At 37.5% G+C, this 22,392-nt stretch overlaps 1 protein-coding gene and 1 pseudogene across 1 annotated transcript; both read right to left on the bottom strand.

The window, feature by feature from the left end:
* Positions 1-12,905, bottom strand: part of LOC145768614 (general transcription factor II-I repeat domain-containing protein 2B pseudogene) — an 83,696-nt pseudogene extending 70,791 nt beyond the window's left edge.
* LOC145768613 (palmitoyl-protein thioesterase ABHD10, mitochondrial-like) lies at positions 11,631-17,782 on the bottom strand. The gene is made up of 3 exons (XM_082580151.1): positions 14,365-17,782; positions 13,227-13,356; positions 11,631-12,586 (listed from the first exon to the last, which is right to left on the bottom strand). The coding sequence occupies exons 1-3, from the start codon at positions 14,508-14,510 to the stop codon at positions 12,095-12,097; spliced, it is 768 nt and encodes a 255-aa protein (XP_082436277.1). The 5' UTR covers positions 14,511-17,782; the 3' UTR covers positions 11,631-12,094.
* Positions 17,783-22,392: the final 4,610 nt, after the last annotated feature.

The following is a 22,392-nucleotide window of genomic DNA, read 5'->3' on the forward strand; positions in this document are numbered from 1 at the left end:
TACTAGCTTTATCTTGTAATAACTTAAACTTCACCAACTTGTAACGATTCTCAGCAATTTAATTTTTGCAACAAAATTATTAAATCTTTGCAAACTAAAAGAATATGTCTTGTTTTATGCACATGAAAACTTTCAGGTTTATATCTTATCCACAAAACTGGCAATCGTCGTTCAAACGTAGCCGCTCGGCGACACTTTTTTCCAATGCATTGTAAAGGCGAATCGATCCTTATTCAGTAGCCTATACGCCACCCCCTGTTTACAGTGATCGATAAATAGCGCTTCCACTAAACTTGCTGTAGTTTTCTTGTTTCTGCTCGGATTTTAACAATTTTGCCATCGTTGGAAAGCACAATCATACATCTACCCGAATCAATTGGCTACAAATCCAAAACAAATACTATCTTTATCTTGTAATAACTTAAACTTCACCAATTTGTACCGATTCTCAGCAATTTAATTTTTACAATAAAATCATTAATATTCTGCAAATGGAAAGAGTATGTCTTGCTTTATTCACCTGAAAAGTTTCAGGTTCATATCTTATCTACCAAACGAGCAATCGTCGTTCAAACTTAACCGCCCAGCAAAGCTTTTTTTCAATGCATTGTAAAGGCGAATCGATCCTTATTCAGTATACGCCACCCCCTGTTTGCAGTAATCGGTAAATAGTGCTTCTACTAAACTTGCTGTAGTTTTATCGTTTCTGCTCGGATTTTAACAATTTTGCCATCGTTGGAAAGTAAAATTATATATACAGTATACCCGAATCAATTAAATGCAAGCACAAATTAAGCACCAGATTTATCTTGTGATAACTTAAACTTCACCAACTTGTAACGATTCTCAGCAATTTAATTTTCACAAGAAAATCATTAATCCTTTACAAATTGAAAGAGCATGTCTTGCTTTATGCACCTGAAAAGTTTCAGGTTTATATCTCATCTACCAAACGAGCAATCGTCGTTAAAACTTAACCGCCCAGCGAAGCTTTTTTCAATGCATTGTAAAGGCGAATCGATCCTTATTCAGTATACGCCACCCCCTGTTTGCAGTGATCGATAAATAGTGCTTCCACTAAACTTGCTGTAGTTTTCTCGTTTCTGCTCGGATTTTAACAATTTTGCCATCGTTGGAAAGTAAAATTATATATATACCCGAATCAATTAAATGCAAGCACAAATTAAGCACCAGATTTATCTTGTAATAACTTAAACTTCACCAACTTGTAACGATTCTCAGCAATTTAATTTTCACAAGAAAATCCTTAATCCTTTACGAATTGAAAGAGCATGTCTTGCTTTATGCACCTGAAAAGTTTCAGGTTTATATCTCATCTACCGAACGAGCAATCGTCGTTCAAACTTAACCGCCCAGCGAAGCTTTTTTCAATGCATTGTAAAGGCGAATCGATCCTTATTCAGTATACGCCACCCCCTGTTTGCAGTGATCGATAAATAGTGCTTCCACTAAACTTGCTGTAGTTTTCTCGTTTCTGCTCGGATTTGAACAATTTTGCCATCGTTGGAAAGCACAATCATACATCTACCCGAATCAATTGGCTACAAATCCAAAACAAGTACTATCTTTATCTTGTAATAACTTAAACTTCACCAATTTGTACCGATTCTCAGCAATTTAATTTTTACAATAAAATCATTAATCCTTTACAAATTGAAAGAGTATGTCTTGCTTTACGCACCTGAAAAGTTTCAGGTTTATATCTTATCTACAAAACGGGCAATCGTCGTTCAAACGTAGCCGCTCGGCGACACTTTTTTCCAATGCATTGTAAAGGCGAATCGATCCTTATTCAGTATAAGCCACCCCCTGTTTGCTGTGATCGGTAAATAGTGCTTCCACTAAACTTGCTGTAGTTTTCTCGTTTCTGCTTGGATTTTAACAATTTTGCCATCGTTGGAAAGCACGATCATACGTCTACACGAATCAATTAAACAGTAGCACAAAATACGTACTATCTTTATCTTGTAATAACTTAAACTTCACCAACTTGTAACGATTCTCAGCAATTTAATTTTTGCAACAAAATTATTAAATCTTTGCAAACTAAAAGAATATGTCTTGTTTTATGCACATGAAAACTTTCAGGTTTATATCTTATCCACAAAACTGGCAATCGTCGTTCAAACGTAGCCGCTCGGCGACACTTTTTTCCAATGCATTGTAAAGGCGAATCGATCCTTATTCAGTAGCCTATACGCCACCCCCTGTTTACAGTGATCGATAAATAGCGCTTCCACTAAACTTGCTGTAGTTTTCTTGTTTCTGCTCGGATTTTAACAATTTTGCCATCGTTGGAAAGCACAATCATACATCTACCCGAATCAATTGGCTACAAATCCAAAACAAGTACTATCTTTATCTTGTAATAACTTAAACTTCACCAATTTGTACCGATTCTCAGCAATTTAATTTTTACAATAAAATCATTAATATTCTGCAAATGGAAAGAGTATGTCTTGCTTTATTCACCTGAAAAGTTTCAGGTTTATATCTCATCTACCAAGCGAGCAATCGTCGTTCAAACTTAACTGCCCAGCGAAGCTTTTTTTCAATGCATTGTAAAGGCGAATCGATCCTTATTCAGTATACGCCACCCCCTGTTTGCAGTGATCGGTAAATAGTGCTTCCACTAAACTTGCTGTAGTTTTATCGTTTCTGCTCGGATTTGAACAATTTTGCCATCGTTGGAAAGCACGATCATACATCTACACGAATCAATTAAACAGTAGCACAAAATAGGTACTAGCTTTATCTTGTAATAACTTAAACTTCACCAACTTGTAACGATTCTCAGCAATTTAATTTTTACAAGAAAATCATTAATCCTTTACAAATTGAAAGAGCATGTCTTGCTTTATGCACCTGAAAAGTTTCAGGTTTATATCTCATCTACCAAACGAGCAATCGTCGTTAAAACTTAACCGCCCAGCGAAGCTTTTTCCAATGCATTGTAAAGGCGAATCGATCCTTATTCAGTATACGCCACCCCCTGTTTGCAGTGATCGGTAAATAGTGCTTCCACTAAACTTGCTGTAGTTTTCTTGTTTCTGCTCGGATTTGAACAATTTTGCCATCGTTGGAAAGCACAATCATACATCTACCCGAATCAATTGGCTACAAATCCAAAACAAATACTATCTTTATCTTGTAATAACTTAAACTTCACCAATTTGTACCGATTCTCAGCAATTGAATTTTTACAATAAAACTATTAATCTTTTACAAATTGAAAGAGTATGTCTTGCTTTATTCACCTAAAAAGTTTCAGGTTCATATCTTATCTACCAAACGAGCAATCGTCGTTCAAACTTAACCGCCCAGCGAAGCTTTTTTTCAATGCATTGTAAAGGCGAATCGATCCTTATTCAGTATACGCCACCCCCTGTTTGCAGTGATCGGTAAATAGTGCTTCTACTAAACTTGCTGCAGTTTTCTCGTTTCTGCTCGGATTTTAACAATTTTGCCATCGTTGGAAAGTAAAATTATATATATACCCGAATCAATTAAATGCAAGCACAAATTAAGCACCAGATTTATCTTGTGATAACTTAAACTTCACCAACTTGTAACGATTCTCAGCAATTTAATTTTTACAAGAAAATCATTAATCTTATACAAATTGAAAGAGTATGTCTTGCTTTATGCACCTGAAAAGTTTCAGGTTTATATCTCATCTACCAAACGAGCAATCGTCGTTAAAACTTAACCGCCCAGCGAAGCTTTTTCCAATGCATTGTAAAGGCGAATCGATCCTTATTCAGTATACGCCACCCCCTGTTTGCAGTGATCGGTAAATAGTGCTTCAACTAAACTTGCTGTAGTTTTCTTGTTTCTGCTCCGATTTGAACAATTTTGCCATCGTTGGAAAGCACAATCATACATCTACCCGAATCAATTGGCTACAAATCCAAAACAAGTACTATCTTTATCTTGCAATAATTTAAACTTCACCAATTTGTACCGATTCTCAGCAATTTAATTTTTACAATAAAATCATTAATCTTATACAAATTGAAAGAGCATGTCTTGCTTTATTCACCTGAAAAGTTTCAGGTTTATATCTTATCTACCAAACGAGCAATCGTCGTTCAAACTTAACCGCCCAGCGAAGCTTTTTTTCAATGCATTGTAAAGGCGAATCGATCCTTATTCAGTATACGCCACCCCTCCTGTTTGCAGTGATCGGTAAATAGTGCTTCCACTAAACTTGCTGTAGTTTTCTCGTTTCTGCTCGGATTTTAACAATTTTGCCACCGTTGGAAAGTACAATTATATATCTACCCGAATCAATTAAATACAAGCACAAAGTAAGTACTATCTTTATCTTGTGATAACTTAAACTTCACCAACTTGCACCAATTCTCAGCAATTTAATTTTTACAATAAAATCATTATTATGCTGCAAATGGAAAGAGTATGTCTTGCTTTATTCATCTGAAAAGTTTCAGGTTTATATCTCATCTATCAAGCGAGCAATCGTCGTTCAAACTTAACCGCCCAGCGAAGCTTTGTTTCAATGCATTGTAAAGGCGAATCGATCCTTATTCAGTATACGCCACCCCCTGTTTGCTGTGATCGGTAAATAGTGCTTCCACTAAACTTGCTGTAGTTTTCTCGTTTCTGCTCGGATTTTAACAATTTTGCCATCGTTGGAAAGCACGATCATACATCTACCCGAATCAATTAAACAGTAGCACAAAATAGGTACTAGCTTTATCTTTTAATAACTTAAACTTCACCAACTTGTAACGATTCTCAGCAATTTAATTTTTACAATAAAATCATTAATTCTTTGCAAACTAAAAGAATATGTCTTGCTTTATGCACATGAAAACTTTCAGGTTTATATCTTATCCACAAAACTGGCAATCGTCGTTCAAACGTAGCCGCTCGGCGACACTTTTTTCCAATGCATTGTAAAGGCAAATCGATCCTTATTCAGTAGGCTATACGCCACCTCCTGTTTGCAGTGATCGGTAAATAGTGCTTCCACTAAACTTGCTGTAGTTTTCTTGTTTCTGCTCGGATTTAAACAATTTTGCCATCGTTGGAAAGCACAATCATACATCTACCCGAATCAATTGGCTACAAATCCAAAACAAGTATTATCTTTATCTTGTAATAACTTAAACTTCACCAATTTGTACCGATTCTCAGCAATTTAATTTTTACAATAAAATCATTAATCCTTTACAAATTCAAAGAGTATGTCTTGCTTTATTCATCTGAAAAGTTTCAGGTTTATATCTCATCTACCAAGCGAGCAATCGTCGTTCAAACTTAACCGCCCAGCGAAGCTTTGTTTCAATGCATTGTAAAGGCGAATCGATCCTTATTCAGTATACGCCACCCCCTGTTTGCTGTGATCGGTAAATAGTGCTTCCACTAAACTTGCTGTAGTTTTCTTGCTTCTGCTCGGATTTTAACAACTTTGCCATCGTTGGAAAGCACGATCATACATCTACACGAATAAGTTAAACAGTAGCACTAAGTAAGTATTAGCTTTATCTTGTGATAACTTAAACTTTACCAAATTGAACCAATTCTCAGCAATTTACTTTATACAATAAAATTATTAAGCCTGTGCAAATTGAAAGGGTATGTCTTGCTTTATGCACCTAGAAAGTTTCAAGTTTATATCTCATCTACAAAACTGGCAATCGTCGTTAAAACGTAGCCGCTCGGCGACACTTTTTTCCAATGCATTGTAAAGGCGAATCGATCCTCATTCAGTATACGCCACCCCCTGTTTGCAGTGATCGGTAAATAATGCTTCTACTAAACTTGCTGTAGTTTTCTCGTTTCTGCTCGGATTTTAACAATTTTGCCATCGTTGGAAAGTAAAATTATATATATACGCAAACCAATTAAATGCAAGCACAACGTAAGTACCAGATTTATCTTGTGATAACTTAAACTTCACCAACTTGTAACGATTCTCAGCAATTTAATTTTCACAAGACCTTTACAAATTGAAAGAGCATGTCTTGCTTTATGCACCTGAAAAGTTTCAGGTTTATATCTCATCTACCAAACGAGCAATCGTCGTTCAAACTTAACCGCCCAGCGAAGCTTTTTTCAATGCATTGTAAAGGCGAATCGATCCTTATTCAGTATACGCCACCCCCTGTTTGCTGTGATCGGTAAATAGTGCTTCCACTAAACGTGCGGTAGTTTTCTCGTTTCTGCTCGGATTTTAACAATTTTGCCATCGTTGGAAAGCAAGAGCATACATCTACACGAATCAATTGGCTACAAATCCAAAACAAGTACCATCTTTTTCTTGTGATAACTTGAACTTCACCAACTTGTACCGATTCTCAGCAATTTACTTTATACAATAAAATTATTAAACTTTTACAAATGGAAAAATTATGTCTTACTTTATTCACATGAAAAGTTCAGGTTTATATCTCATCTACCAAACGAGCAATCGTCGTTCAAACTTAACCGCCCAGCGAAGCTTTTTAATGGATTGTAAAGGCAAATCGATCCTTATTCAATATACGCCACCCCCTGTTTGCAGTGATCGGTAAATAGTGCTTCCACTGAACGTGCTGTAATTTTCTCGTTTCTGCTCGGATTTTAACAATTTTGCCATCGTTGGAAAGCAAGAGCATACATCTACACCAACGGTGTTCAACCTGCGGCCGTACGGCCGCATGCGGCCGTTAACACGTAATTTAATAAGCATGTGTTGGCGGCCGTGCCTTGTTTTTAAAATAAAAAAATTATTTCATTACTAAAAATGAAATGTATTTTAAATATTATACAGGGATATCTAGAACCACTGGATACCCTTGTAGCTTGTAATTATATATAATATTTCAAATTTTAAAACTTGAAAAACATTCTCATCATAAGTTTTTGAAGCTAGGCTATATTGTTAAAATCGTTTTGAGACAAAACTTTTTCCTCAACCTAATTTCATTGTAACGGTAGCCTACATTCAGTGCCGGTCTTTGGGGTGTGCAAATCGTGCGATCGCACAGTGCCCGAAAATTAGGGGGCCCCGCAATTTAGGGTACCCGGTCATTTGGTCGACAGGACGTTTGGTCGACAGACATTTGGTCGACAGGACGTTTGGTTAACTAACCATAACCCTAATCTAACCCTGACTCTAACCCTAACCCTAACCCAAAAATGAATCGTTCTGTCGACCTAACGTCGTGTCGACCAAACGTCCTGTCGACCAAACGTCCTGTCGACCAAATGTCTGTCGACCAAACGACCGTGCACCTACTGAATAAGGATCGATTCGCCTTTACAATGCATTGGAAAGAAGCTTCGCTGGGCGGTTAAGTTTGAACGACGATTGCTCGTTTGGTAGATGAGATATCAATCTGAAACTTTTTAGGTGCATAAAGCAAGACATACTCTTTCAATTTGCAAAGGATTAATGATTTTATTGTAAAAATTAAATTGCTGAGAATTGGTACAATTTGGTGAAGTTTAAGTTATTACAAGATAAAGATAATACTTGTTCTGGATTTGTAGCTAATTGAGTCGTGTAGATGTATAATCGTGCTTTCCAACGATGGCAAAATTGTTAAAATCCGAGCAGAAACGAGAAAACTACAGCAAGTTTAGTGGAAGCACTATTTACCGATCACTGCAAACAGGGGGTGGCGTATACTGAATAAGGATCGATTCGCCTTTACAATGCATTGAAAAAAAGCTTCGCTGGGCGGTTACGTTTGAACGACGATTGCTCGCTTGGTAGATGAGATATAAACCTGAAAGTTTTCAGGTGAATAAAGCAAGACATACTCTTTGCATTTGCAAAATATTAATGATTTTATTGAAAAAATTAAATTGCTGAGAATTGGTGCAAGTTGGTGAAGTTTAAGTTATCACAAGATAAAGATAGTACTTACTTTGTGCTTGTGTTTACTTGATTCGGGTAGATATATAATTGTACTTTCCAACGGTGGTAAAATTGTTAACTTCCGAGCAGAAACGAGAAAACTACAGCAAGTTTAGTGGAAGGACTATTTACCGATCACAGCAAACAGGGGGTGGCGTATATTGAATAAGGATCGATTCGCCTTTACAATGCATTGAAAAAAGCTTCGCTGGGCGGTTAAGTTTTAACGACGAATGCTCGTTTGGTAGATGAGATATAAACCTGAAACTTTTCAGGTGCATAAAGCAAGACATGCTCTTTCAATTTGTAAAGGTCTTGTGAAAATTAAATTGCTGAGAATCGTTACAAGTTGGTGAAGTTTAAGTTATCACAAGATAAATCTGGTGCTTAATTTGTGCTTGCATTTAATTGATTCGGGTATATATATAATTTTACTTTCCAACGATGGCAAAATTGTTAAAATCCGAGCAGAAACGATAAAACTACAGCAAGTTTAGTAGAAGCACTATTTATCGATCACTGCAAACAGGGGGTGGCGTATACTGAATAAGGATCGATTCGCCTTTACAATGCATTGGAAAAAGCTTTGCTGGGCGGTTAAGTTTTAACAACGATTGCTCGTTTGGTAGATGAGATATAAACCTGAAACTTTTCAGGTGCATAAAGCAAGACACGCTCTTTCAATTTGTAAAGGATTAATAGTTTTATTGTAAAAATTAAATTGCTGAGAATCGGTACAAATTGGTGAAGTTTAAGTTATTACAAGATAAAGATAGTACTTGTTTTGGATTTGTAGCCAATTGATTCGGGTAGATGTATGATTGTGCTTTCCAACGATGGCAAAATTGTTAAAATCCGAGCAGAAACAAGAAAACTACAGCAAGTTTAGTAGAAGCACTATTTATCGATCACTGCAAACAGGGGGTGGCGTATACTGAATAAGGATCGATTCGCCTTTACAATGCATTGGAAAAAGCTTCGCTGGGCGGTTAAGTTTTAACGACGATTGCTCGTTTGGTAGATGAGATATAAACCTGAAACTTTTCAGGTGCATAAAGCAAGACATGCTCTTTCAATTTGTATAAGATTAATGATTTTTTTGTGAAAATTAAATTGCTGAGAATCGTTACAAGTTGGTGAAGTTTAAGTTATCACAAGATAAATCTGGTGCTTAATTTGTGCTTGCATTTAATTGATTCGGGTATATATATAATTTTACTTTCCAACGATGGCAAAATTGTTAAAATCCGAGCAGAAACGATAAAACTACAGCAAGTTTAGTAGAAGCACTATTTATCGATCACTGCAAACAGGGGGTGGCGTATACTGAATAAGGATCGATTCGCCTTTACAATGCATTGAAAAAAAGCTTTGCTGGGCGGTTAAGTTTGAACGACGATTGCTCGTTTGGTAGATAAGATATGAACCTGAAACTTTTCAGGTGAATAAAGCAAGACATACTCTTTCCATTTGCAGAATATTAATGATTTTATTGTAAAAATTAAATTGCTGAGAATCGGTACAAATTGGTGAAGTTTAAGTTATTACAAGATAAAGATAGTATTTGTTTTGGATTTGTAGCCAATTGATTCGGGTAGATGTATGATTGTGCTTTCCAACGATGGCAAAATTGTTAAAATCCGAGCAGAAACAAGAAAACTACAGCAAGTTTAGTGGAAGCGCTATTTATCGATCACTGTAAACAGGGGGTGGCGTATAGGCTACTGAATAAGGATCGATTCGCCTTTACAATGCATTGGAAAAAAGTGTCGCCGAGCGGCTACGTTTGAACGACGATTGCCAGTTTTGTGGATAAGATATAAACCTGAAAGTTTTCATGTGCATAAAACAAGACATATTCTTTTAGTTTGCAAAGATTTAATAATTTTGTTGCAAAAATTAAATTGCTGAGAATCGTTACAAGTTGGTGAAGTTTAAGTTATTACAAGATAAAGCTAGTACCTATTTTGTGCTACTGTTTAATTGATTCGTGTAGACGTATGATCGTGCTTTCCAACGATGGCAAAATTGTTAAAATCCAAGCAGAAACGAGAAAACTACAGCAAGTTTAGTGGAAGCACTATTTACCGATCACAGCAAACAGGGGGTGGCTTATACTGAATAAGGATCGATTCGCCTTTACAATGCATTGGAAAAAAGTGTCGCCGAGCGGCTACGTTTGAACGACGATTGCCCGATTTGTAGATAAGATATAAACCTGAAACTTTTCAGGTCCGTAAAGCAAGACATACTCTTTGCAGTTGCGTTAGATTGGTACTTTTATTGTAAAAATTAAAATGCGAGCTGAACTTAGATAGCTACAACACATTTAGTTGGAAACGTTTCATATTTTTATTTTTAAAGTTTAATTGGGTAAATTTGTAGCTGAATTGATGCAATTTGGTAAATTTTTTGTCATTCTAGGTAGTTATATTCAACACTCGACGTTGGTTTAATGTTTTTATTGTAAAAACACAGTAAAATTGTTAAAAAATCCATATCCATTCCGCTTTATCACCTTCATTCCGCCGCTTTTCAGCATCCTTTTTTTCACCCCTTATGTAGTAGTTGCGTCCGTTTTGTGACGTCATATTGACTAGGGTGGCGGATTCTATACTTGCACCGTTTATTGTTTCTTCAAGACTTCAGTGTTCATTATTGTCCTTTCACGCTTGACTGGTTCGCATAAAAACTATGGTGTTGTCGATAAAAAAAATGAAAACAAAATCAATCATTTTATTTTTCGTCATTAACGCGTGCGGTCCGGGACAATAAAAATATGGAAACAAATTGATTGATTGAATTTTTATTCTCGGACTGGAAAAGCTTCTTGCAGAGCTTAATCCTGGTAGTTTCGCATACTTGTAGAGGCTTCGAATCACTGACGCAGGCCTGGTCACCGAGATTGACTGAGTGAAGTTTCCGATTGTTGAAGTCTTGTTGCCGGGGAACTATTCCATCCATTCAGTGGCGTAGCCAAGGGGGGGGGGTTTGGGGGTTACAACCCCCCTTTTGGCACGCGTGTGACGTCACGATATTGAGAAGAATGCTTTTAGTCTAAAAAAAAATTGTCTAATTTCAAACAAAACTGCATTAAAAGAGCGAGTTTTGCCAATACCAAACATTTAAACATCTCAGCCAGGAATTAGCAACAAGACAACATAAAGACTTAGCTTTATTTCCGAAAAATGCCGAAGAAAACATGATCTTATCCTTTTGCTATAGGCTACCACCGGACAGCACCATTTTACAGGAATATTCATATCCACATTTTTGTTGAAAATGCTCTCAGAATGCACCAAATTCAAAGTAATTTTTCAAAATTTTTTGGGGGAGGCCCCCAGACCCCCCGCCGCTGGGTCGTCAACCCCCCCCCCCTTTCAAAATTTCTGGCTACGGTACTGCATCCATTAGATGCTGCTGAATGGAGAGCAGTCCTTAACGTGCGTTGCTCAAGCGCACATCCCGACAGTTGAACCAGCGCCGCTTGATCTTGAAGCTTCTTCGTTCCAGAAGGGACGCGCTAACCAACTGAGCTATCGAGGCGGATTTAAATCAGGAATTCTAATAAATTGGGCGTACGTTTCGTCGTCGGCAGCGCAGCCTAGCGGTTTTAGAAGTAGGAAAGTAGTCATGTCGATGACGTGGGTTTGATTCCTACCCCTGCCATTGCTCATTTTTCTTCTGTATAATTACTACAAAATAAGAATCAACTCAAAATGCCAAGGCCTACTTATTAGAGAGAAATAACTTTATTTGCCAATCAGATTCTATATTACACAATAAGTTTACATCACAATAACATACAATTTACAAACATAGTTAAACGATTAAGTACGCCCAGGGTTGAATAATTCAATCTAATTAGCCAGGATCAGTAAAAGACCATTGCGTCATCCACCAGTCAGCTGCTCCCAAATTTATTTCATTTCAATAACCTAACCTTATCGGAATTAACTTGTATCTCATGCGTCTGTGAAGCAGTGTCATTTAACTATCATTGCCACCAACTGGGCCAACACGAAGTACCTTCAATGACATCACACCTCACGGCTTCTTACAAATGCATCTATTTATTGTTGTACACGTACGGTCAGAGGTGGATCCAGAAGATAGTCTAAGAGGGGACTTGGACTAACTAAACGCAATGATGTGTAGGTCTACATCCATCCAACATTGCCAACACGTTGTAAATAAAGTTTTCTATAATTTTTTGGTTAAGTTTCTTTGATGAAATTCATTAATCATTGATTTTAAAGTATCCACAATTAACCTAATATCTTCATCAGTAGACAATCGATGATCTCCATGCTTCCTCAAAGTCAAAACAACGTTATGGAGAGAATCACAATGTTGTGAATTGACGAAGTCCAAAGAATTCTGCCAGGGCACTGAATCATCTTTCATTCCGTGAACAATCCGCAAAGGAGACGATAACTCAAGCTTTTCGTCCTTTCCGAACAAATCTAACTTCTCCGTGTCATTCATAAAGCTGATGGGAATTTCATAATTTCCATATGGCGACTTGTAGATGGGTGTTTCTTTGTCGAGCTGTACTAGATCTTGAAACCGCAAATGCATATTATTCACAAAGTTAAAAGATGGAGCGACGCCAATCAAGGCCACTATTCTTTCAGAAAACATCTTGGAGAGATGCAGCATAATACAAGCACCCATGCTCGAACCAACGATGATCTGAAACGAAAATTAATAGCAAGTTGTGATTTCAGAAAAGCTTAACTGAAGTCGTTTGAAATTGTTAGTAGACTAAATTTTTTTCCCAAATTGACACACAAATTAATAGATTTGGTCTTTATCGTTGGACTGGGAAAATTTCCTTTTAATCCTGGCAGTTTTGCATACTTGTAGTCTGTAGAGGCTTTGAACCACTGACGCACGTCAGGTCAACGAGATTGACAGTGAAGTTTCCGCAGAATTATTCCATCCACTTAGTGCCGGTGAATGGAGAGCAGTCCGGAAATACGTTGCTCAAGCGTACATCCCGAGAACCGAACCAGCGTCGCTTGATCTTGAGTTGCGCGGAGAACCACTGAATTCACGAAACCCTGCTTATCAAAATCCAGAACTTAACGGCAATTGTTAGAGGGGCATCCTAATTCTTATCTCTAGTCTTTTTTGTGGAGTTTCTTTAATTAGTTCAATGTGCATCATTTTCTCAGTGTCCGAAAAAAGATATATTGCAAAAAACGTTTGCTGTTTGGTTGCTTGGTACTATTAGCCACATAGTATTAGTAGCTTAATCATGGTTTACAATCAAAGTCAATTTAGCGTCAACAAAGGTTCGCATATAGGGGTAAAAGTATGACATGCTTACTTGCTGTCCTGTGGTTAAATTTATCATGACATCAGCAGCATCTTCCACCCAATCATGAAATGTACGGAAAGGTTGTTCAGAGGATCCGGTTCCTCTGTAGTCGAAGCGGACAAATGGGTGGTCGTTCGCTCTGGCAATAAAAAACACATTCATTGGAGAGCTTTTGGGAATAAAAAAAAAATAGTCATTTTATGAGCAATATTTTTTCAATGAAACATAACTGTTAGCAATTTTAAAGCAAGAAAGTTTTATATATTGTTTCCAAGTGTTTTAAGTATTGAAAAAGTAGCCTACCCCAAAGTCAATTCGAACAAAACAGCATTTTACTAAAATTTCTGCTACGCTCTTCAGTTTGGATTCAAATTTTCAGCTGCTCTCTTTACGAAAAAAAAAACATGCTGTCGCCACTGATCATAACTAACGGAAACTAAACAGATGGGAGTTAAGCATCAAGGCACTGCCACAAAGGCCACCCAGTTGGTGTTTTACACCATTTAGCCAACTGAACTAGCCAACAACAGCTGTAAGTGAAAGATGGGAGGTGACACCTTGCTGTGATATACGCAAGACCGGATTTTCGAGTGCATGTTACACTTCAGGCGCATTTTATTCTTCAACCAACAAATCGGTTGTCTTTTGTACGATTGCAGACAGTTTTCCAACAAAGTATCTTACACTAAAGCGACTTCAGTTTACAAACTATGCACATTAGGTAAGGTATAACCTGACAAAACCAACACCAACATACATCTACTACACACAGCAAACAACAGAGGATCTTGGAAACTTTTCATGCAGGAGGCAGTCAATGCTTGGAATCAAGTACGACAATAAAAGAAGACATTAGGTGATGCAGCCTAGTTCTGATGCAGACGTAATTGAAGTAGGCCTACAACCAAATGCACAATACCAAATTCGCATGCACATCATAAAACCAATGTTTTATTGTTCAATTTTGTTATTGCATGTGAGTTAAAAAATTCTTCGCGAATGTACCAAAATAGAGAAATTTATTTGAGAAAATTACAAGTTGGTTTACAACAAATAGATAATCATATTCCACAATTATTGAATTCTTCTACAACAAACAACTGATATATGTACTATTTCACAATATCATATAATATAATAATACCACCTACACCACTCTTCAAGTGCTCGTGCCTTCCTCCCGTTCATGTTGGACATAAAACCAGGAAGAAATACCACACCAGGACTCTTCTGTCCAATTACATGAGAATACGCTAACGCAGGCTTTGCGCTGCGCACCAATCGTTTCAACATCACGCTGAATTTCAAGCTTTGATGTGAAAATGCACATACATGAATGTATGAGTGAAAACCTGCTGGAAACACTGATTCTACACAATATAAATATTATTAGCGCACAATCTAAAGCTGGTAAATACAAACCATAGTGCAGCTTGCCCAAGTGAAACAAATCTACTAAACTGAAGAATAAGCCACGCACGTAAGATAGGTAAAAAAAAGAACAGTACAGCACATGGATTGGAAAACATCAATACGATGACATTTTCAAAAATCAGTTAAAATCAAGGGATACTGCAGTGTATTAATGTGAAAAACAAAGAAACAACAAAAAGTGAAATTAATTAATAATAGTCGTACACATAGACTAGAGCAGTGGTTCTCAACTTTTTTGTTTTGGCGGACCCCTTTTGGTACCTTTGAAGCAGTCGCGGACCCTTAAAAAAATTATCTGAAATTTTAGTATGTCGCTTCTCTTATAATGGAATCAAATGTTTCATAAGTTTCGAAACGACACACTTAGAATAATTTGCTGAACTCGCGACGCACATACGCCGATTGCTGACATTGACGAAATTATGTTATGAGATTTATGTTGGCACATCAGCATCAAAAATCAGTAATCTATATGTTGATTTGATGTTTTTCTATAAATTTTATCAAAAATCAACAGAATTTTGCGACCTTACAAACAATTTCTCCCTTTTTTCATTTCTAATCAATATTAATTCGTTATAATCTTTGTCATTGCAAAACTGTGAGTGGTGAGACACTGCTGAGGAACGTTTGCATTTCTAAGTTAGGCATTGATCAATAGACTGCTGTCTCAAAAGAATTAAGGTGAACATAGACTTATTAAAAAATTAATTCATTTCTTTGATATTTTTTTTAGTTAGGAAACCAAACCTCTTTGCAATGTCCTTTGAAAGTTTAAAGGATATCGCACCAGTTCGTTAGGAAATACAGTTTGAAAATCACGGTAATATACAAATAAAACACAACCAACCAATCTTTAAATTGCGTAATTTATCAATCATGCTGCAAACTCGGAAACTTTCACGGAACCCCGGTTGTGAACCACTGGACTAGAGGCTTCATATACGAATTTAATTGTTTTAACAATAGCTGCAGAAATTCATGACAATGACTGAAACAAATTTGGCTGCTGCGTGGCAAATTTGGCCGAGTGCTGACAGTGACATCGCTCGAAATAACATCAGTTCGACAGCACTCTGGAGCATATTGTACTAACCACATAAATACGATAGCATAATCCTATTAAAAATGAGTAAACTAAAAAGGCTGATTTGAGGCCAATGAAAAGCAGTACGGTACGGTATTACATGTAGGTGCGACTGATTGTATGAAATGATAACTTATTTGCAAATTATCACATTCTTGATGTGCAATTGGACTTTTTTTTACTTTGTAGTGATTTCTTTGTTTTTGATAATTTTTGACCAACACTTAGTGACTGTGCTATGTAGTGACATATGATGCTCCCCGACAAATCAAAGTGCAGTCATATACAAGAAGTTGTAGAATCTTGCAGCACAACAGAGCCCTCCTGTGAAGATAAATGAACTTGTTTTAGAACAAATAACAAAGTTCATAAATGAACAATTTGACCCAAAACGGTTTATGATACGGGAAAGGTTTAAGTTCTGCAGCGATATGCACCGCAACCCAGGCGAGTCCATTCAACACGTTAGCAGCTACAACCTGACAGGACGCTTCAACATGCGCTTTTTCTTCCATTAAGGACGCTCAAGGCGAGGCCATGTGCACACGCTTTATTTGCTCCGTCAACAATGAAGCGGTGTTGAAACAAAAGCCTTATTCAAGTAGACGTTGAAGTATTAAGCTTTGCCATATTGCCAAGGCCATACAAACTGCCTTGGAGACAGAGGATGCTGTTAAGGTAGCAAAAGAGACAGTTTACGGTTCAAAGACGTTTATACCTGGCTAAGTCAACATGGTCGAAAAAAAAGGGCACTGGCATAGAGGACAAGCAAATTCCTTCAACCATAGAGACCGAGCAGATCCAAAAAGAAACTTACAGTGTGGAAGCTGCGGGAAGAAGGGCCACACTAGAAGTGGAAAGGATTGCCATTTCTGAGATTCTATTTGCAACTATTGCAACAAGAAGGAACACATCGAACCGGCATGTTTAATGAACCGAACTGCGCATGTTAAGGGGACTTTTAAAACCAAATTACAAAAAGTAAAAACAAGTAATAATGTACCTCAGCTCCAACAATCTGTTTCTATTGATAACATGATTTTGAAATTGATATGGGAGCTGGGGAGAATTTCATATACAAAAGTCGTTGGTTGCAGCTAAGCAAGCCACCACTGCAATGCAGTTCGAAATTGAAGTCCGCTTCCGAACACAAATTGTCAGTTATGGGTATTTTTCACCCAAATTCCGTAACGACGGAAGGCTTTGACGTAAACTGCAATAATTTATCGTTTATTGTGACAAACGTTAATGATCTGAATTTACTTGGTAGAGATGCAATTTCTAAGTTACGAATTTCTGTGGACGCATTGATATCTCCAGTTAATACTAACGTATCTAAATCGAACAATGTCAACGTGTTTTTGATAATCTTTCCACAGACACATCTCTCCAAAACGCTTGCAAGCAATTATGTAACGAGTTCCCTGACCTTTTTAAATTAGAATTGGGGTGTTTAAAAGATTTTGAGCTTGATGTCAAATTTAAACCAAACGTCAAGCCCAGGTCGATTCTATTTGCCATACAGTCTGATTCAGCCCAAACGAATGACGCTGGCATTGCTTTATGGGTTTGAAAACCAATCCAGTTCAATGGTTACGGTACTACTGTGGTTGTGGTGCCTGGACGTAAAACAAAACTTCCAGGGCAAAGCACAGCATCCCTCCGAGTTTGTGGAGATCATTCTGTTACCGCCAACTCTCAGCTGGAAACACATTAGGCAACCCTTTCCACTGCTGGAAGAGCTCATGCACAAGCTGGGAGGTGGTTATGGATTCATAAAACTCGACTTGGCTGATGCCTATAATCAAATACCGCTGAGCCCAGAATAAGCTTGCTCTGAGCAGTGACCATCCATCTAGGAGTCTTACTCCAAATGAGACTACCTTTTGGTATCAGCTCAGCTCCCGGCTGCTTTCAAGAAATGATGAGTCAATTTACCTCTGACTTGAAAGGAATAGCCGTATACTACTATACATGGACGACGCAAAACAGGAAGAAGCTTTTCAGGCTCTAAAGAAAACGCTCTGCGCAGATTCTGTATTGGCTCATTTCGACCCTTCTCTGCTCGTCGGCATATCATGCGATGCGTCAAGTGTCGGAATTGAAGCGATACTCTTCCATTGTTTCCAAGATGTTCAAGAACGACCAATCGCCAATGTGTCAAAAACATTGACATGTAAGCAATAAGCATAGGCGTCATAGCCAGATACAGAAAGAAGCGCTAGCAATAAATTTAGAATAAAATTTATTCTAGTCACTGAACATAAACCACTACTGGCATTATTTGGGCCAAATAAAGCCACACCAGCTTTAGAAGCCAACCGTTTAGCAAGATGGTTATTGGTCATTCATGTTGAGCAATACGACTACTCAACTGAGTATAGAAAAACGCAGGAGCACAACGCTGACGCACTTAGCAGGTTGCCTGCAATAGAAGACGCCATCTTTGACAGAAAAGGAGAGAACACGCTCGTAAATATTAACAAAATAATCAATGCTCAGCTCAATCAAACAGGACCTGGAGTAATCTCAAAAGTGTCCCTCAAGGAGGGCACTGGAGCAGAACGGCTTTGCTTATCACATTCATATTGCATATACACTTCAGTAGGGACTATGGTGGATTGCTTAAAGGTGTTTAGTGAAACCTCCAGCTATACGGGGATTACTGTTCACCAATTTTTAAAACTTGCTAAAATCGGAAAAAATGCACTGTGGACAACTGACTCTGGTTCATGTACTTTCAGAGAAATATTCGTAATATGGCAGCTAGAGTAACATGTTAAAATTTGATAAGCTTACTCCAACTTCAACAGAAAATATCATGGGTGGCCAAAGTTAGGACATTCAACTTGAGACAAAATACCCTAACTTTATCCGCCACTTAATCCATATTCATGTGGTTCAGTGATGGTATACCAAGGTTTTATTTATACTTTCTTGACATTTCAGATATATACCTATTTTTACCTGTAAGTATCGTAACCAATGTCTAATAAAATATGCAGTATTTGATGATGCAACAATAGAAGCCGCAAAAGAACATGTTGCTGGTGGAATGAGTTTGAGAACGTCTTCAGAAAAACATGGGCTTAATAGAGAGACATTAAGGAATAAAATAAATGAAAAGCACACTGCCCCTTATGGATGACCTATTAAACTATCCGTTGATGAAGAGAATCGTCTCGCTAAACACATCGAGATTCTGGGAGATTAGGGGATTCTAGTAGCGGAACAAGATATTTGCATGTTTGGGAAAGGTTACCTAGATAGACTGGGAGTTGAAAATCGCAGATGGGCGAATAATATTCCTAGGGAAAAATGGATTAATAAATTTTGTGTATGAAATAAACTAAGCAAGAGAATGGTGACAAATATTACTCGCAGAAGAGCAGCAGTCGATGAGGAATGCATAAATGCTTACTTTGACGAACTTACTGTAAGTCTGGCAAGTGTGCCACTCGACAATATTGTCAATCTTGACAAAACTGGTCTGTCAGACAATCAGGCAAGAAGAAATGCGTAGTGCGTAGAGAAGCCCGCTACCCAGAGATGGTCAAGAACCACAGCAAGGTCAATGTTAGCGCAATGTTTTCTGGTGCAGCTGATGGGACCTTACTGCCACCTTACACAGTTTACAAAGCAAAAAAACTGTATGAACAATGGAAAGAAGGTGGACCAAAAGGTGCATGGTACACATAATCATCAAGTGGTTGGTTTGATGAGCTGGCTTTTGAGGACTGGTTCTTCAGTATCTGCTTTCCCTTTCTTCGTAGGAAGAGAGAAGCACAATTGGGGACGATTTGTTTTCACATCTGAGTGAGACAGTTTTCCAAGAGTGCAACGAGAACAACATTTCCTTCATTTGCTTGCTCCCAATTCAACCCCCCTTACACAACCTTTAGATGTGGCATTCTTCAGGCCACTGAAAAATAAATGAAAAGCCATTATTTCTGCGTGGAAGCAGACAAATGCTGGTAAAAACTTCAACACTTTACCAAAAGAATATTTTTCATCAAAGCTGAAAGCTTTGGTGGAACACTTGAATCTTGACAATTTGGTTCCAGTCTTCAGAGCTTGTGGCATTGTACCTCTAAACAGGGAAGAGGTACCGTATTGAAAAAGCTTCCAAAAAGCCAATTTCCGCAGACCATTTGAACATGGCAATTGACAGCGTCATAATTGAGCATCTGGAGGTCCTCAGAGGTTCCAAAGATTTTACTGGACCTTCAAGACAGCGATGCAAAAAACTTAACATTGTACCTCGGAGATCAGTAGGGAGGAATGATGATGTAGTAGATGTAGAATATGAACCTCTACCTGAGGTGTGAAAAATTGAAATGGGAGAATCTTCCGGAAGCTCTGAGTCAGATCAAGTGAGCCAACACTTACACAACGACTCAAATGAAGAGACAGACAGACACACATACAGCAAAACAAAACCATCTCGTGACTATTCAAACATCAAACTAAGAGACTTCACCCTTGAGGGAATGACTATTTTTACCCATTTTTTTCAATTTTCTACCACTTTGTATGTTTTGCATACGTGTTTTTGTATTTTTTTGCATAACTTCTCATATCGGTACACAAACTCTTGACTGATTTTCTGTCTGTTGTTCATTGGTTTTCAGTGCATTTACAAGCCGTGATTGATTTTCTGCGTTTCTGCTGTAAACTTTCAGTAAAAAATGTTTTGCATCTGTATGTAAATGTAGATACTGCATGCGTTTGAAAATAATTATGTTCATTTGCGGCAAAACGCAAAATTTCGGGGAGACCGTGGGATACCTAAACCTTAAAAATTAAAAAAAAGATTGGTGTCGTTTCACATCATTTCCGGTCAGAAAATCATATTTAAAACATAGGTTTTAAACTTTGCAACACCCTACGTGGCATTCACTCAACTACATCAGTAGAAACGCAAGCAACAACTGAGCTGCTGGAAGAAGATTTCTCACATTTTGGCTATCAACACACAATTGTATCAGATAACGCCACAAGTTTTAAATCGGAGGAATTCCAGCAGTGGTGCAAAGAAAGAGGCTGAGGCAAAGAAAGGTGCAAAGAAAGAGGCACTAACAACTGACAGTTGTTAGTGCACCTAACAGGGGCATCTTATTACCCAGCAACAAACGCAGAACGGCTTGTCCAGTCATTTATCAAGTGGATTATCACCAGGTGAACAGTTATCGGGCCACCGTATATGTGCCAAGATTGACGTCATGCTACTGTCACCACACAGTGGTAGTGTGTCACTGTGAAGTTGATGTATGTTTGTGTGTTTATGGTGTTGCATAGAAGCTGAACAATGGTGTATTATATTTTCAGCAAAGTTTGTACCGGTAAAATTACAGCTTCAAAATGAGTACAAAATATCAACTAAATGATGCAATAGTTATATTGGAAAACTTTGCAGATGCACACTTTGCAGATTCTTCAACTACAATGAAGAATCAGAGTTTGACAGCGATGCTGAAGTTGGAAATGAAATAGATCTAAGTGATACAGATTATCTGTGTTCGGATGTTAGTAGTCATGAACAATACTTCTGATGTAAGTGACGGTGAAGAAGTTGATGATACCAGTACATCTGCTCGCGCTGATGAAGTTGCCGGTACATCTCACAGTATTCGCAAGAAACTATAGAAGAAAGCAAATGTGAATATGGAAGCAAGCAAATTTGATTCATCGCAACGAAGGTATGCTATACAGCAGGCCAAGTGCAAATCAAAAATCACTGTGGCAGTACTTGAAGGTACTTGGTTGAATTACTTCTAAATTTAGCATATTTTGTTTTTATATCTTGCATGCAATAATGCTCATGGATATTATGTGCATTGTAAAGAAGCTAATTATGATTTAAATTTTGTTTGCAGAACCTCAAGAAACTATGTTTGCCACTGCAAATACCCCTGGAGACTATTTTCTGCGGTTTGTTGATGCTGACCTCAGACAAATGCTTCTGGAACAAAGTAACCTATACCGAGTACAAAAGCAAAAGCGTGCAATGTCCGAAAGAGAAGAAGGCTTTTTGGGAATCAATATGTTGATGGGCTATCATAGATTGCCTTCATGGCATCTTTATTGGGGGGCAGATTTGGATGTGAATGTTACATTGGTTGCATCCACTATGCCTCGCAATAGATTTTCTCAAATATTGTCGAATTTAAACGTGAATGACAATTCTGAAAGACATCCTGCTTCCATTCCTGAAACAAACCAGGTAAACTATACAAAGTTAAGCCTCTATACTAACAAAGATAAATGAAAAATTTCAAGAGTTGTATTGTTGCAGAGAATGTAAGCATTGATGAAAGTATGATTCTCTTCAAGGGGAGGCATTCTATCAAACAATACAATCCCATGAAGCCAATAAAAAGAGGATACAAACTCTGGGTGCGAGATGATATGCATGGGTATATCAGAAGATTTGAATCAAATATAGTTATTACTATCTGAAGCCTTTACAAATTGTTTCACCTAACGGATCATCAGAAGGTCTTATTCAAATAGAATCCAATAATTAAATAGAAATTAAATAAATAGAATAAAACAAAATTAAATAGAAATAGAATCAGAAGATTTGATGTATATCAAGGCAAGGAATGCAAAAATGACAAACTTTACTCAGATTTCGGATTAGATGAAAAGGTT

This window comes from Aplidium turbinatum, chromosome 4 (genome assembly GCF_918807975.1).
Source record: "Aplidium turbinatum chromosome 4, kaAplTurb1.1, whole genome shotgun sequence".
NCBI lineage: Eukaryota > Metazoa > Chordata > Ascidiacea > Aplousobranchia > Polyclinidae > Aplidium > Aplidium turbinatum.

What these genes read in the sequence shown, in the direction of transcription:
- LOC145768613 (XM_082580151.1), bottom strand. Translation starts at nt 14,510, where the DNA reads ATGTTGAAACGATTGGTGCGCAGCGCAAAGCCTGCGTTAGCGTATTCT. An exon ending in GCACTTGAAGAGTGGTGTAG is followed by an intron (nt 13,357 to 14,364) that starts GTGGTATTATTA and finishes TTTTATTGCCAG; the next exon opens with AGCGAACGACCACCCATTTG. An exon ending in ATTTAACCACAGGACAGCAA is followed by an intron (nt 12,587 to 13,226) that starts GTAAGCATGTCA and finishes TTTTCGTTTCAG; the next exon opens with ATCATCGTTGGTTCGAGCAT.